The 16503-nt window shown below is 39.9% G+C and overlaps 2 protein-coding genes across 2 annotated transcripts; one reads left to right on the plus strand and one right to left on the minus strand.

The window, feature by feature from the left end:
* Positions 1–366: 366 nt before the first annotated feature.
* Positions 367–9623, plus strand: tmem235b (transmembrane protein 235b). Its single transcript, XM_072667998.1, has 4 exons — positions 367–746; positions 1308–1367; positions 1882–2019; positions 6252–9623. Exons 1-4 carry the CDS (start codon positions 575–577, stop codon positions 6485–6487), a joined length of 606 nt encoding a protein of 201 aa, XP_072524099.1. The 5' UTR covers positions 367–574; the 3' UTR covers positions 6488–9623.
* On the minus strand, positions 6995–15874 carry tha1 (threonine aldolase 1). The gene is made up of 7 exons (XM_072667996.1): positions 15470–15874; positions 14674–14757; positions 13879–13967; positions 12740–12925; positions 12343–12480; positions 10092–10284; positions 6995–9105 (listed from the first exon to the last, which is right to left on the minus strand). The coding sequence occupies exons 1-7, from the start codon at positions 15768–15770 to the stop codon at positions 8798–8800; spliced, it is 1299 nt and encodes a 432-aa protein (XP_072524097.1). The 5' UTR covers positions 15771–15874; the 3' UTR covers positions 6995–8797.
* Between the last annotated feature and the right edge of the window lie 629 nt (positions 15875–16503).

The following is a 16503-nucleotide window of genomic DNA, read 5'->3' on the forward strand; positions in this document are numbered from 1 at the left end:
GTAAACGGACTTAAGTGGTTCCCACTTCTAAGCAGTGGAGGTTGCTATGGTGTCTCAGGTGGTTGCTAACATATTGTCAAGTGATTGCTGTGGTACCCCATGTGGTTGGTCAGGTTTAGGCGCACTAAGGGCGCACAAACATCCACGCGCTTATTCATTTACAGTGTCCGTCGGTCAAATCTGACCGGAACTCAATAGGAGGGTTAAAGCCTCTATTGTACCGATACTTTTATTTTCTACAAAACGAATAAAATAAACGATTGAGGCATTACACAACGCCCTATAAGACGAGCAGTGTTGGCTGAGTTGTAACACAGGAAGCCATATGTACAGACGCTGCCGTGAGGGACCGCGGAGCGCGTGCCTTCTTTTGTGTCGGGGGGTCGCGCGCTCGAGGAACTAATAGTCGTGAACGTCTTTACTGGCGCGGTGGGATGTTTCCCTCAGTCACTACCATCGGTATAAGAGCGCGAGGAGTGACTACAGTGCACTTCATTGCTTTTGTGTGTAAGTGGTGGAAGTTTGCTGTCTGGATCGTCCTCCGTTCAGCTTTTCATAACAGACACAGCTCGATATGAAAGTTGGGTTCGGATCTGTGGTCGTCACCGCTGGAGTTACTGGCATCCTCAGCTTCTGCTTTCTAGCGCTCGCAATAGGAACCGAGTACTGGTACATTATAGACGACAAGCGCGCGAATCACACAGATCCGAATCACCTGCATTCTGGACTTTGGGGTGTGAGTGATGGTAAGACAATGTCTATTTTTTTTTTCCTGCCTTTTTTCCTGTCTATATCTGTAAACGTCCACTGGACTAATAGTGATCTAACAGTATGTCTGATGTTTGTGCTACTTAGCTGGCGAAGCTGGTGGTTGACCAGCTAAGCTCTTAACCAGTATAAAGTTATGTTTGCTTTCGAGTTTGAGCTGTTTTCAGCATGAGCAAGCTAGTATGACCAATCCGGTTAACCAGCTTCACCAGCTTCACCAATCTGGTCCAGTATGACCATCTGGGCGACCATTTTGGTCCCATTGGTCAAGAACTGGTAAACCAGCTGACCTACCAGCAAAGAGCAGGCTATGCATTTGCCTGGATGACCAGCTTGACCATCAATGACCAGCTTAAACCATCTGAAACCAGTGTGAGCTGGATTTTTCAGCCGGAGTGTCTTTTGCCAGTTGATACCTGCATGTTACCCCATTTCAACACAGTATTCTACTGTTCTGTCTTCTAAAAGCTGGAAAGATGCCATAACTTGTGACCATCTCTTCTTTTTGTGGATGATAATGTTGCTGTCTTTTATTATAGATGTTCAGCCCTTCTCAGAAACCCCACCGAGCTTTTCAGACTCAGAAATACACATGCAAAGTAAGTGCATACTTAACTTTTAATAAAGGACTATTTTAGATCTTTTAAAGTTACACAGTTACCCTCTTAAAAAAACAGCCTGGCCAGCACAAACTGATAAAGCTGGTTGACCATCGCAGCTACTGACCAGCAAAGGGTATGATTTCATTTGGTGGTTTAGCTGGTCAACCAATATGGCCACATTTTTTGACCAACATGCCTGTCACGACCAAGCTGGTGGACCAGCACAAAAATCTGACCACTCTTGTCCACCAGTACAGAACTAAACTGGTTAACCTGCTTAACCAGAAGATCTACCAGCACAGAGTATGTTTTTGTCTGGATGATCAGCTTTTCAACCTTCTTGACCTCAAAGACCAGCCTACACAATCTAAAACCAGCTATCAGCAGAAGCTGGTCTGTAGCTGGAATTTTTAACAGGGTGTGCTTTGCTTAACATAGCCCAGTAAACATATCTACATGAAGATGCGTACAGTCCAACCTAATCTGTTGTAATTCACCTTCTTTCATGCAGACATGCATAATGTGATTGCCATTCTGTTGCCCCTGAGTCTGGTTCTATTAGTGTTTGGAGGAATATGTGGTCTGGTCAGCTCTCTGGCCCGGAGTAGAGCTCTTCTCACGGGTGCCGCCTCCTACTTTCTCCTCTGCAGTAAGTTTCAGCCTTTCAGTAAGTCTGCATGTCCTTGTTGGATTAGTTTCATCTTGTAGAAGTGACTTACATCTCACCTAGGCTGAACAGCAATGTTTTTCTGCGTCAAGTGTTGCCTCAAAGCATTGTAAGACTCTAAAGCCCATTAACTGGTTATTTGAAGGTAGTGGTCATGTAATATACAGCGGAATGACGCATTTTGTGATTGCAATTTCTGATAGCTCTTAATGAGTATTGTGCTTTTGCTCACTAACAGGAAGGAAGCCAGAGAGGAAATTTGCGGTCTTAAAAATTTAACTCACAAGGAGTAATTTTGTTAAGAGATTTGGGACTGATGTTATTACAGCGAATTAGCTTCTAATACCTGTGGGAGAAATGAATAGCGTTATTACATTTTCCTCATCTCCAGTTTTATCTGTTTTACAAGGGGGTGGGGGGGTGAACCTCTTTCTTGAATGTTCTAAAATGTCCTGCCTGAATTTGATTACAAAATAAGATGCTTTTAATCAGAGTATAGTACTTTTTTGGAAAATGGATGGAATGAAATCAGTATATTAATATTGATAAAAGGGGTTTTTATACTGTAGTGGTCTCTAACCCGCTAACCATTTTCCAGCAAGCTTCAACTCAAATCAAGCCAAATCTAACTTGCTCCATTCAGCCAGTCACACACTTCTGGAGGTAGAAATTTGTTGGATCAGGTGGGGACGATTAAGGTTGGACTCAAAGTATGTGGGATGATATCTTTCTCAGGAGCAGGTTTGGAAATCACTGATGTATTATGTTCAAGCTTAACCATCTGTAAGAAGAGTCCAAAAACAGCTTTTCAAATTGTTTGCTAGTGCTGCAAAAGCCTCTTAAGTACCACACTTGACAAAGCTTGCCGGTTTGTGAGGGCCAGTCTTCTAACAACTCAATGCACATCAACATTTGCCTGCTTGCAGCAATATTAATTTAACAACCTCATAATTCAGAGAAACCATCACCATTCAGAGGAGAAATGCATGTCACGTCCTCAGCGGTCTACAGAGATACAGTCAGTTTGCTGTTAACAAACAGCATTTCAAAGCCTGTGGCATAGTGTCCTCTCAATTGGCACTCAAAAGCGTATGACGCACATAAAGGTCTCCTTGTCCTGAAATATAAGGGGCAGCCAGTAAATAATGCTTTACACTTATCCTAGCGGTAATGAGGGGCACATGGGATGTGTTTAACACTGTCAAACATGGAATGTAAATGAACTAAATTTCTAAGCGTCTGCTTTTCTCTTAGTCACTGTGTGTCCTGAGGTCAAGTATATTACTTCACTTCTGAACTCAGTCTTCATTCTGTTTCAGGCTAATTCAAAATGCTAGTCTCCAATGTTCGCTGTATTAAAGCAGCTTTATGCGAGAATTGGCATTTCCTCGTTCCTGGGCTCCCCCTACAGTCAGGAAGTGGAAATCGCTCTTTGAGCCACCACTAATGGACATACTTCTCATATACCTTTTACAAGCAGAAAGCTACAAAAACTGGCAGCTTTATTAAAGAATCATGTGGACTGTCACAGTATTGTCTTACCCACTTCACCAAAGTTACACAGTGCTGTTAGCAGCAGGCCAAGCCTGAAGTAGCTTTGATAGCTGCACTGTTCTCCCTGTTACATGCCAGCGGAGCATCAGCTGGACTTTGAAGCTGTTATTTTAAGGTACAAATGCTACATAAAGCTGCTTTAATTCAACACAAGTGCTTTGTACTGTTGAAACATGAGAAAGACCAGCTTTGTTAACAAATAATCATGAGTAGATCCACATTGCAAAAACCAAAACATACAATGGGCCACCCTTGGTGATCATAGAGCACAAATTTCCATCTCCCACTGACCATGAGAGAGGCGCACAGGGCAGATGCTGGATTCTGCGAGTTTCTCTATTGTTCTTGAAATGTTAGGCCAAAATTGATCGGCACAGTGAAAAAGAACGAACAAGGCAAGAGAAAGCTCACAACAGGAATTGGCATTTTATTTCAATCACACTCAGCAGTCATTTCAACCCAAAGGTTTCAGTTTCACTGCTTGTATGTATCAAGAATTTAATACTTCCGTGTCTCCAAATGTCTTCTCATCTATTGCAAAGGCAGGTGGAAAAACCTTGATGTGTTTAGCTGAATAAATTAATGTATAAATTCCACATTCATTCAGTCTGTTCCAATCTTGTATTATAGCTACTTTTGCTAATTAGAACTTGCATTAATTTCACTCTTTATTGCCTCCTAAGTTTACAGCTGGTGTGAAAATCCAGCCTCATTCTGTCGGAGTTTAACTAGATGTGGTTTTGCCGCAACAGTTCCACAGAGGCACACTCTAATGGTGATTTGGTTCTATTGCCTGCTGCCTGAGAATCAGGTCATCCGAGGGTGCTTTAGTAACGGTGATATGAGCTCTGCCCTGATTCAACGGGGCAGTAGATCTGCCCAGGCCGCTTGGCGAGTCAGTTTCGTTCCTGTGATGCAGCTCTTATACGTAGAATGTGGTAGTTCATCTGCTGAGTGCTATTATAAAGCATGTTGATGGTTACGATTGGCACACTGGCATGGCATGAGACTAGATTTATATCTGTTCTTTGGCAAATGCTTGCATTGTTTGAGTCAACTTGAGAACATAATTAGGTGGACCTGAAAGAGTGTGTAAGATTTATCTCTGCAGCCATGTTGGCCGGTTGGGCTGTAAAAGGTGAGTTATAGTCATCTAAATCAGATGCAGAGCCCCAGCAACACTACACATCTGAATCAGCAGAGTGTCCTTCAAATAACTGAGATGTGTTGGAAGTTCACAGGACTGTTAAACTCAGAAAGTTAAACTCTATAGAAACGTACAGTTTTGTAATATTTAAAACTCGCAACTCAGACCCCGTTTACACCTGGTCACTTCATGCGACTAGTATCTGGGTTGTCTCCTGATTAGATTGCATTTACACATGGTAGTCAAAGGTGTCTCTGGTTAGTCAGATCTAAATTTGGTTGTTGATTTGGATGGAATATGTGAATTAGTTAATTGCGCGGCAGATACTACTGGTGTTTCGGTTATACTGGGAGGGGTTTTGGTGGTAGGCAAATGTTTCTTAGAGAGACGGATGTGTTTACACTGATATAACGTGGCTCAAATGCGTCTCAGACGACCTCCGGAAGTGGTTTGAGCGATCGGATTTGTATCAGAGTCTTGGATGCGTTTACCCTTGCATTTTTTCATGTGGCTTGGCCTAATCCAGATATCCAGATACTCAAGACAGATGAGGTGACTAGGTGGTCAAGTCGGGGTCCAAGTCTAGCATATAAGACACTAAGACAGAATGCACAAAACAGTTGATAAGCTGATATTTAATGATAACGTTTTCTTATATACAGGTGTTATGGTTGTTATAGTTTGTACTGATGGCTCCTTATTAATGATTTAGAATGAAAAAAAGATACCATATATTATATTTAAATATTATTTGGCTCCCATGCCGCAGCAGTCCAAGTGCTGTTCCCATCATCAGGAGGTCGCCATTTCTAGCCCAGATGATGCTAGAGCTATCTGTGGCTGAGAGAGCATAACTGGGCTTGCTCTCTCTCCCTCCATCATCAGCATGGTGCTATCCAACCAAAGAAACTACTTAATGTAACAGAGTTGACAGTTAGACAGTTAGTCCAATGACATCTCATTAGCGTCAGTTTACAAGGAAAAACGGGAATGCTGCTCTTCCTTTCTGATCTTTGTTGCAGTTTACCAATTAAATCCTACATCACATTTTTCAATGCAAAGAAAGCAACATGGTCCCACCACTGACAAGATATTGTTTTCAGCATAGAAGGGACACAAACATGGTAGTAGCATGTTAGCACTGTTGTATTGATTTGGCATACAGTGTTATGGTAGTAAAAAAAAATACTGACAAAAGACTCCCATAGCAATAGGTGGGCTAATCAGTTATTATATATGTATATAAAGCATTTTAGTGTCCCATTTTATTCTAATGTCTGGGCACCCTTAGGCAAGTGACACGTTCTGTCATTCTTTAAATTGAGCAGTATTAAAGTTTGTATTTCTAAAGATGGATTTTGAGGCAGGTTTTGATCACATAAAATGTATTTTTTTTCAATTGGTGCCCAAATCTTTACATACAACTTTAGGGTAGGTGCCTAATAAGATATGGCAAATACTTGTTGGTACAGGGTAGGTGGACCTAACTGGAAACTTGTGTGTTTGTTCTCAGGTCTTCTTACTCTCTCTGGTGTAAGTCTGTACATCAGGTATTCGCAGCAGGCTCTGGAGATAACAGAAAGGAGGATGGGGCCGGAGCAGATGGCTCTGGTTCACACGTCATTCGGTTGGTCAATGGGCATGGCCTGGCTCTCCTTTATTCTAGAAGTGATAACCGGTCTACTCCTGCTGCTTGCTGCCAGGTTGGCCCAATTACCCCAGTACCAGGAAACGGTGGCCCCCATATAAGACATGCATGTTTCCAGTTCAAAGCATTGCTATTTAAAAGTAATTACTGCATGTATTTGTCAAGTTGAAAAGTGCTTGTTTTAGCATACTTTGTCCCTGTATTTTTTCTTATCTAAACTGAATACCAGTTCCTTCTACAGACAGCAATTTTGAAGTACCTTTTTGTCCTGACGATTGAGCCAATGCATGTTACCTTTTATTACCAAATTATTCTTTATTATGGAAGACAGCAGTGACTGATGGACATTTTGCTGTTGTTTGTTTAAAGCAGCTTGGTGAGATCTTAAAACAGTTTTGGCAGATATTTCATGTATTTTGAACAGTGTCCTAGAATGAAAAACTGTACTGTGAACACTGCTGCTTCTTCACTGAAAACCAAATAAGAGCTGTAAAACAGGCTAATTCCAAAACCCCAGACTTGACTTATTATATTTGGATCCCCAAAAAAGACGTATACCCAGCCCACCATTGAAAACCTTTTGAGGCAAAACGCAATGACTACCCTAGCTACTTTATTCTTGGCTGGAATAGCAAGGTTTTTATTGGACATATACAATTATATTGGGCCATTTTTGAATAAAACAAATACAGAATAAAATTCTGTGGCACATTTAAAACAGACATTTCTATTTCTAAAGAAATCTGGAAGTGGTTATTAGCTAAAACATAACAAAAAAGTCACAGGCATTATCTCTTCTCTAGTAGTCGGTTGCGCAGTCCCTTAATTTAGTAAGCCAATCCTGTCAGGTAAAGATTCCACTGAGTCTCCTCAGTTCGTCTGCGGTAGCCCACTCGCCCACTAACTCTGTGCTTCGTGTCTAAGCAGTACACAACACTGACAGTCCCACATTCGAGATAGAAAACTGTAGCTTATATAGGTTCAAATCTGGGTTCAACATACATGATGTAAAACAGAGCAAAGGTTTTGGTAATATTTACCAGACAGGGTTGACACTGTTATTAGGTAAAGGAGGTGCTTAACCATTATTAGAAACTACATTTTGCAATTGACAAAATGTGACGTGATGTCAACACATCTCACATTTTTAAAATCTTTATTTTTCTTTATTTAATTCAGTTATCTCTCCTTTAATCTAAATAAATGTACTTTTCTAGTAAACATGTGATCATTGTCTCTTTGGGCTGTTTAATTTAGTCTCCCCTGTTTGTTCCATGCTTCAAGCACCATAAATTACAAGTTGGAAACAGTGTGTTATTTGGTTATTTATTTGGTTAATGAGCCTTTTCCTTTTAGCTTGTGTATGCTGTGTTTAGCCACTGCAACCTTATTTTACATACTGAGGAGCTAATTACGTGCCAGAGCACACTGTTGAAGTTCACTACGGCAGAGTATCTCCGATTAAGCAGCAATTTATTCCAAAGGATGTAAAACGCCAGCACTGTGTACGAAGTAGTTGCAGCTATCTATTTTTAGGAAAGAGAATTATTAACATGAGAATGATAGGGCATATTGTTGCCATAGGCAACTATTGATCAGACCATAAACCTTAACACAAATACAAGGTTTATGTGCAGGATGCACAATTTAATACATTCTGTCAATTTGTACATTACATGCCATTGACTCAGATTCATAGCAATGCTGTAAAGCACAAACAAGCCTTCTGGATATGAAGGCTCTGAGATATGTGCTGCTACTAGCATGTGGGCCTAGCCTCCTCTGGAGCTGCAGCACAACAAATGCAATCTCATTCTAGTCGTCATGACAATCCATCTCTATAATGAGCGTATTACACACTTATGGGACACTGTTACATAAACCCTGGTGATAAAGCCAATTACTCCAAAAATGAGAAAGCCTCCTAAAGTGAGTTGCGTGTCTCTTAATCATTTATGCCTAGGGTTTCAGGGACTCTGCCAGAGTTTATTTCAATTATTTTTGCTGGTTGTATATAAATACATATTTTTGATATCTATACTAATTGAAAGCTGTGCATGCCCCCTGGAACCTTGTACATACAGTATACTGGCCATCTAACTGGTGAGAATAGTTTTGAGCACTGTTTTATATATACAGACAGATTCAAATGGCTTAAATTAGCCTCAGTCTATGTTTGCAATGCAGTGATACATTTGAAATTAGAATATACTAATGCTGGATAATCTGTTAAAAATGCTTAATACAAATTTAGTAAAATACAAATTTACTAAAAGGCCTATCAGGCTATAAAAAGTAAAAAAATAATCTTTCAAAATCAAGTTCAAGGTGCTGATTCCAAGGTACCACAAATGTATCCATTATTTAGCTTATGTGTCTTTAGTAGGTGATTGGCAATTTCTCCTGTGGCTTCATCTGCCTTTTTGTGACCTTAAGCTGTGCTGCTGGGCCACAAATTGTGCTTTCTTTATAGCCAGCTGAGTGTCCTCCTCACTAATGTCCAGATGCCACACAGCTCTCACAGTATTTCCAACATGAGGAAACATCAGGACACACACTCCCTGACCCAGAGCTTCTACTTCCCCCTCGTTCACTGTTCCCATCAGCTTACAGAACTCAGTAGGACTCAGCTCAGGATCTCGCAGGGAGAATCGAAAAATGTTCGTCTCCAAGCCAGCCAAGTCCACCTGGTACAGAGGAGGGTCGCACTGTGCCAGAACTGCAAGTAAACATTGAGACTTTATATTAGACTGATTTTTCTCTCATACTTTAATCACTGTATAGCTTTGGATACAGATTTTTCCCCAAACTTATCCATTTTAGAATGTTTACGTTTGACCAGATGCAGGTAAACATAAATACAGTAAAACGTAACAAGAATGTTTTCTTTTGAAGATAATAGTTGATATCTGGTGAGCTAGTTTGAAGAACAAAGCCTCCAGAGGTTCCAGATTTCTCCTGGACGCCACCAGCCAGCACATGAATTTGTTCATCACCACCACCAGCTCACCTAGTTTAACTTAACTCAAGCAATCATTTGTCAAACTGATGGAAGTGTTTTAATGAACGCTGTGACATAAAACCACCACTTTTTGTATTAAATGTATTTATTTAAATTTGAATATATTTGTATTTATTCAAATATTAGTGTTTTATTGAGCAAAAACAAAAAAAAAACACTTGCTGCCAAGAAACTGAGCTTTTTAACTCCATTTAACAGATGACTAAAACTTTTGCACAGTTTTTGTCCTTATAGCCAAGTCTGTTCACTCGGTGGCCATCTTTAAGACCATTCACACGTCATGCAAGAAGAGATTGGCTTTTAATTGTTGAATGACGGGACTTTATCCATAAACAAACGCCATGTTAAGCATTAGGAGAACTCACATTCATGTTTTAACGAGTGGCCGGTCTCCTCATTTATAACATATCTGGTACTGTATATATTTAGTAACTAGTTATCTTTCCTGAAACCAATGAGTCAATCAGTTGGCAACTTACAGGTGAAATGACAGAAACTAACAATGCAGCCTTTATGGCAACTAATGGTTGTTGGAATAAGTCCCTGCATGACCACTTAAAATTTGAATTGTTACAGGAGACAGTGTGTGCATCCAGTAGAACCCACAGAGACACCCATCTCAAATACGCTATTGATTCACATAAGTCTAGTTATAATGACTTTAGTCATAAATTTTACATCACCTTCAGCAAAGCCCCTGGCGTTCCTGTGGTCCTCGGCCAGTCTACCAATCATGTCTGACAGGGCAATCTTACCAGCTCCAGCCAAAATACCTGACTGGCGCATTCCACCACCCAGTGCTTTTCGAGCACGCAGCGCTCTCTGAATGAAGTCGTTGGACCCACCAAGCATGGTGCCCACTGGTGCCCCCAGTCCCTACCAAAGACAGACATCATAACAAATTAACCATGCTGAATCAAACAACAATAATCATTTGTCTTCGAATATGGTTTTTATTATTTGTATTCTCAACAGCATTAAGAACTGAGTTAAATTTGCAAATTACAAACAACATACAGAGTAAGCATATGATGACCAGCACATGATGACCAGGGGAATGATTTTTACTAAATACTTCTCCCACTCTTAATAGGAACTTTACAATAGGAGGGTGTATGACAGATAGAACTGATTCTAGAACTGTAGTTTGTTTGTTTCTTTTTCCTTGGGTCATGCAGTATATAAACTGATCAGTCATTAGCACCACTGACAGGTCAAGTGAAGAACTTTTATAATCTTCATCTACAGTGGTATCTGTCAAGGGGTGGATATATTAGGCAGCAAGTAAAAAGTCAGTTCTTTAAGGTTATGTGTTAAAAGCAGGACAAATGGGTAAGAATAAGAATCTGAGACACTTTGTGATTGCAGATTGACACAATTGTGATGGCTAGACGACTGGGTCTGAGCATTTTCAAAACATCACGCAGGTCTTGTGGGTTTTTTCCGGTATGCAGTGGTCAGTACCAAAGCACATTTTGGACTATATAAATTAGCCACTGAACTCTGGTGTTACTGAGAGCTCCAAATAAACGAACAAACTGAATCCAGAGCGAGTCTCCTCTCGTCCTTTGACAAGCACAAAAAGAAGAATCCAAATTCAATGCAGGCCATAAGACGTGTAATATGGACAGTAAGGGAGTTTGCATCCTAACTTCTAATCCGAACTGGTGTTAAGGGACAAAAACAGCAATCTGTTAGTAATATCTATTCATGTATTTCATTTGATGTCTTTCAGTGTCAGGAAAAGAGTAAAAATTATGCAAAAGAGAAGGCTCATTTCCTGAAAGATACAAACAAGTCCTGTAATTAAAATGCAAATATCCTCTTTGACACCCACACTCTGCCACACATTAAGTGGCAAGTGTGATTGGGTTTACTTCAGCCAGGCAACTCTGCATGTGAGCAATGAAGTGAATAGCAATACAGAGCTTACTTCTTCTGGAGAGACAGGCAGGGAGTCTCAAATCCTGGATGGTAGAGCATGATTACAGGCCTGCTGCCAGCCATGAGATTCAATATTGTGTAGAACAAAGAAGCTTGATTACATGGACAGCAGAAACGCTCCAACAGGTTACATAACATTACACTGCCTTTATTATGCAGGTAAATCTCTATTGTGTACATGATTTATGTAAGAAATCTATAATTAATCAGAAGCTGCATGTCAACGCGTTAGTCATTAGGTGTGAGGAACCATTTCTGGGTATTTTTATTTCTTCTACTTTTTTTCTTATAATTTGATAAAGTAAGCAGGATGAGTATTCGTATCAACTTGTTAAATTCGTAGAGATTTACAAATTAATTTTATTCATCTTTATTCATCCCACCTCACCTCTTTCCATAAGTATTGGATAGAGCACCATCATTCAGACAGCACAGTTCCACGGCTCTACAGCGCAATGCTGGGGGGCTTTATAGCTCTCTAGCCCACACATGGCACAAAAATAGATGTTTATCTGCTCAAGAGAGTCCTATTCTATTGGCAATACTTTTCTACAGGTACTAGACATGCCATGTGTGAGCATTTTGTTTACATCTGTGTCAGCAATGGGTGCAACCTAAAGTTAGAAGGGGTGTCCAGAAACATTTGGACACATAGTGTATTTATAGTGCTTATACATTTTTTTATGGAAAATTTCATTAATTTCTAAATTGGCAGCATAATAATGTTTATGTAAAATATGAAAATCACTATCAATATATACTATACTGTGAGGAACATTTGGAGGTTCTTCATTTTGAAACTGTGGAAGATCCTCTTAAGGTGCCTTTGAGGAACACAACAAGAAAAGTTTTTTTTTTAAAGAAAAAGGTTCCTTGCAGGTTCCTGAGGCCCTCTAGGCACCGTGTCATGTAATACAGTACGCTATATAGGCCATTTAACGTGTGAAAAGAACAAACTTAGTATTAAGGACTGAATGAGAACAGTCTTACCTTAGACAGACAGACGCTGACAGTGTGGCAGTGTTTCAGTATGACAGACGGTTGTACACCCAGTGCCACTGCTGCATTCATTAATCTAGCACCATCCATGTGCACCGCAAGCTCATATTTATCTGCTAAAGAACGTAGCTAACACACAGAGAGAGAATGATATACATAAAGTACTACTAGACATAATATCAACAGATGGACACTCTAACATACACTTCATAAAGCCTAACATATAGGACTACATAGTACAAAAACACTGCTTTGACCTCACATACCCAGCTTAAATAATATCTCCTAAGTCACACGATCTACACAAACTCTACATAAATCTGCGTATTTCCAATGAACCACATGTCATTCTGACTAATATAATAGGACTTTGTAATACGTCTCTAACCTCCTGAAGGAAGGAGATTGGGAGAACACGTCCGCCCAGAATGTTGTGTGTGTTTTCCACACACACCAGTCGGGAGCGGGAGTAGTGAGCATCAGGGTAACCGTGACAAATCTTTGAATCCAGCTGGTCCAGATCAAACGTTCCATTAGGCAGAGTCGTGACTGTAGTGGAGTGTACTCCTGCAAGCTGGGGAAAATGCATCAGAGCAGGTGCCTTTCATCAACATCCAACACACCCTGATCAGACCCAAAGATAATATGGCATTGCATGACATCAGAAAATGCATGTTCTTCAGAGTCTGCCTCATTGGAGCAAATCAAAATGGACTTCTTGGACTATTGGTTTAACTGTTTAGCTTTGGAACTGTGGTTTACAATGATGGTTAAAAACATTCATTGAAATTCATAAATTAATATTTTGGGCATTGACATTGATTCCAGCAACATGTGATGTTAAAATAAAATATTAATCTTGCAAGAATGTTTCATTTAATTTAAATGTTGTAATTTAAATGAACAATAAACATCTTTAAATAATGATATAATCTGACTATGCAAATAATCTGGCTATGCTCAACATTTTAAACTCTAAAGAATCCCTGGACATCTACCAGCAATGAACATCCTGGATATAGGTGCAAACAAAAGAAGCAAATTACTTCAGTTATTTTTAGCAGTGTTTTAATTAAAAGGAAAATTAAAAGAATTCATTAAAAGAAAACACTATTTTCAATATAAAGTAATTTTATTTATGCAAAAATGAATAAAAGCAAAGAAAAGCTGTTTGTCCTCCAAACAGTTGTTAATCATTATTTTGTATTTTATTGTTTTTTTAAGATAATGTTTTTTGTCTGGTTTCTTGGGCAACATTCTGGAGTTGACTGTAGATTGACCATGAAAAACATTTGTACAGACTGATTTGTTACATTTTAAATATGTGAAAACCTGCAGAACCTGCAGTGAAAATATACATAGATCAGCACCATTGTGCACGAGGCACTAGTTAGTCCACATTCCAATCTTGGCATTAGGCATGGAGACAATAGGTTCATGTTTATCTCCTCCTGAGAACCCTTTTGGACATATGGTGTATATTAAATGAATTAAATGTCTTCAGTGATAAGCATTTATAAATCTTACCTGTGCACTTCCACCCTGCTCATATATGTGCAGGTGAGAGAGATCACCTACTATCATTGCATCTCCCCTCTCCCTACAATGCACCATGACTGTGAAACAGAAAGAGAGAGAGAGATGGACAGACATGTAAGACTTCAAAGAAAGCATCCCAAATCATTTTAAGGGGTTATCATACAGCACTACACACAATTCAAGGATTGATTCGATATCATACAGTAGTGTTTCAATGTGATGTGACTGAATATGTTAATATGACAATGTGCCTAGTGACATAACATTTTTGTGGTGCTTGCACTTTGCACTCAGCTTACATCCATGTGCACTAGGGTCATAACAATGCACATTTTTCAGGTTCAATATCATTTTTAGTTCTTATGTCTTAAAAATGATGTACAGTATAAACGATCAAGAATTTTTTCTAAATTTTATGCCTAATATAAGTCATAGAATTAATAAATTCTTCAGTTATTTAAGTACTGATTTTAATCTTTAATATGAGTGCTACTCCTTATACCTTCACATGCGTGCTGAATGGTTGATGTCACTGTCTGCCAAATTCTGGCAAGTCTATCTTGAAGAACTTTAGGAACCTTTTCTGGGTTCGGGTTTTAGGTAGCCACACTTTCATGCTCATACTCAAAAGCTTACGAAGAATGTGAGTCTCTCTGTTCTTCTGAGGGTTACAGTGAAAAAATATTATTACCTCTGTCCATTTTCTCCCCCTATGCTTTTACCAGTGAAGAATGGAAACTAATTTTAACTTAACCTCTGGGCACAGTTCACCATCCATCTTACCTGCAATCAGATTGCTCATGGTCCCTGTGGGGATGAACAAAGCTGCCTCCATGCCAAAAATATCAGCTGCCATCTTCTGCAGTTCTACAAAAACAGAAAGAGAGTTTTTTTAACCATTAAAAAACAGCATAGATCGAATTATTCACATAAAATGATACAGATTGGGGACGAAAATAGCTGTATTGTGTCTCTGCATTTATTTACACTGAATTTTTGTCAGTTTATGAGACTTTAGGCAACTCGTGATGCCATCTTTGCAGGCAATCCCATTCATCTACAGCCTGTCATCTTGACACAGAGGGTTTAGAGCCCTCTTCTGCGAGTCACAGGAATTAATCACAAATATTAAGCAGCAACCTCAATAACTATAATCCTATAATAAAATTACTACATTGTAAAGTCTGTAAAATAACTACTAACTTTGGCTAAATTAAAATAGCCAAATAATACTGATGCATCGTGTAGACGACAGAATAAATGTGCAGTTTTTTTTTACATTACTAGTCTTTTAGCTGATATATACATATATGTATATAGACCTATAGGACACATAAGGACAAAGTAGTTGTTTGGTTGTTTAAATTTTAACGATGAAACTATAAATTCTGTAATAATTGCGTTGGTTTAGCTAATTATCAAACTGACCGTATGTACAGTAAACGGGGGGGATCTCCTGCGCCCCTCTCTGGTCCTGCTCTGGTACCGCAGGTCTGTAAGTACTTATTCATTAACTTACTACACACTACGCAAAACTAGCTAATTAACTATAGAGATATAAGTGGGTAATATTTCTAACCAGCAATCGTGGGATCTTCTCCAAAAACATCGTCCCCCACCTCGGCCTCTGCCATGGCTCGGCGCATCGCTGCCCCCGGTTTGGTGACCGTGTCGCTGCGGAGGTCCACCGTGTGCACCGGGGCTGATCCGCTACTGTCTGGAGATCCCGCCCCGGTTCTTGCTCCGGGACGGTCGTAGTAAAATCTCACCGGGTCCGCTCTCAGGACACGGCGGAGAGGACGACTGCTGAGCGAAGCCGGAAAGCGGTTTGTGCATCGTATGAGAGCACGAATAGAAACGAGGGGTGTGCTAGAAGTCATGGTTAAAATCTAGAGTGGGTTCTCCACACTCAGAGTCTCAGGGTTTACAGGTAGCGCTAGGTTCGTTGATTTGCAAGAACTTTGGATTCGTTGCCTTCGGCAATCATTGACTAGAGCCTACTGAAAGGCATCAGCAGTAGAACATGATACATCGATAGAACCCCTAAGCACCAGTTCAAGAAATAGAGGCGCCATGTGGAGGAAAGTCAGGACGATTCTAAGGGCCAGAGGGGCGCTAAATTGTATTGATTGAGTATTTTGGCAGAATCTAACCTTAACCTCAGTAACCTGCACCTGAACCCTAATCTTAATCTCAGTAACCTACACCTAAACTCTAGTCTTAATATCAGAAACCTCCACCTAACCCTATCCTTAAACCTCAGTAACCTGCACCTAAACCTAACCCTATCCTTAACCTCAGTAACCTGCACCTAAACCTAACCCTATCCTTAACCTCAGTAACCTGCACCTAAACCTAACCCTATCCTTAACCTCAGTAACCTGCACCTAAACCTAACCCTATCCTTAACCTCAGTAACCTGCACCTAAACCTAATCCTATCCTTAACCTCAGTAACCTGCACCTAAACCTAACCCTAAGATTAACCTCAGTATTCAAAAGCTGAACATTCTGCTCCTTTAAGTTTTTATAAAAAGTAAAACAGACAGTTTAGAAGTAAGGACCAGAGAAACTTCCTCATTTCAGCTCATTTGTCATGCCATCCTACCTCACC

Source organism: Salminus brasiliensis, chromosome 22 (genome assembly GCF_030463535.1).
Source record: "Salminus brasiliensis chromosome 22, fSalBra1.hap2, whole genome shotgun sequence".
Lineage (NCBI taxonomy): Eukaryota > Metazoa > Chordata > Actinopteri > Characiformes > Bryconidae > Salminus > Salminus brasiliensis.

Excerpts from the sequence above, each read along its gene's own strand:
- tha1 (XM_072667996.1), bottom strand. The coding sequence starts at position 15,770 with ATGACTTCTAGCACACCCCTCGTTTCTATTCGTGCTCTCATACGATGC. Across the intron at positions 14,758-15,469 it reads AGAAGATCCCACGATTGCTG|AACTGCAGAAGATGGCAGCT; the intron begins GTTAGAAATATT and ends CTGTTTTTGTAG. Across the intron at positions 13,968-14,673 it reads CATGAGCAATCTGATTGCAG|TCATGGTGCATTGTAGGGAG; the intron begins GTAAGATGGATG and ends TCTGTTTCACAG.
- tmem235b (XM_072667998.1), top strand. The coding sequence starts at position 575 with ATGAAAGTTGGGTTCGGATCTGTGGTCGTCACCGCTGGAGTTACTGGC. Across the intron at positions 1,368-1,881 it reads CTCAGAAATACACATGCAAA|ACATGCATAATGTGATTGCC; the intron begins GTAAGTGCATAC and ends TCTTTCATGCAG. Across the intron at positions 2,020-6,251 it reads CTCCTACTTTCTCCTCTGCA|GTCTTCTTACTCTCTCTGGT; the intron begins GTAAGTTTCAGC and ends GTTTGTTCTCAG.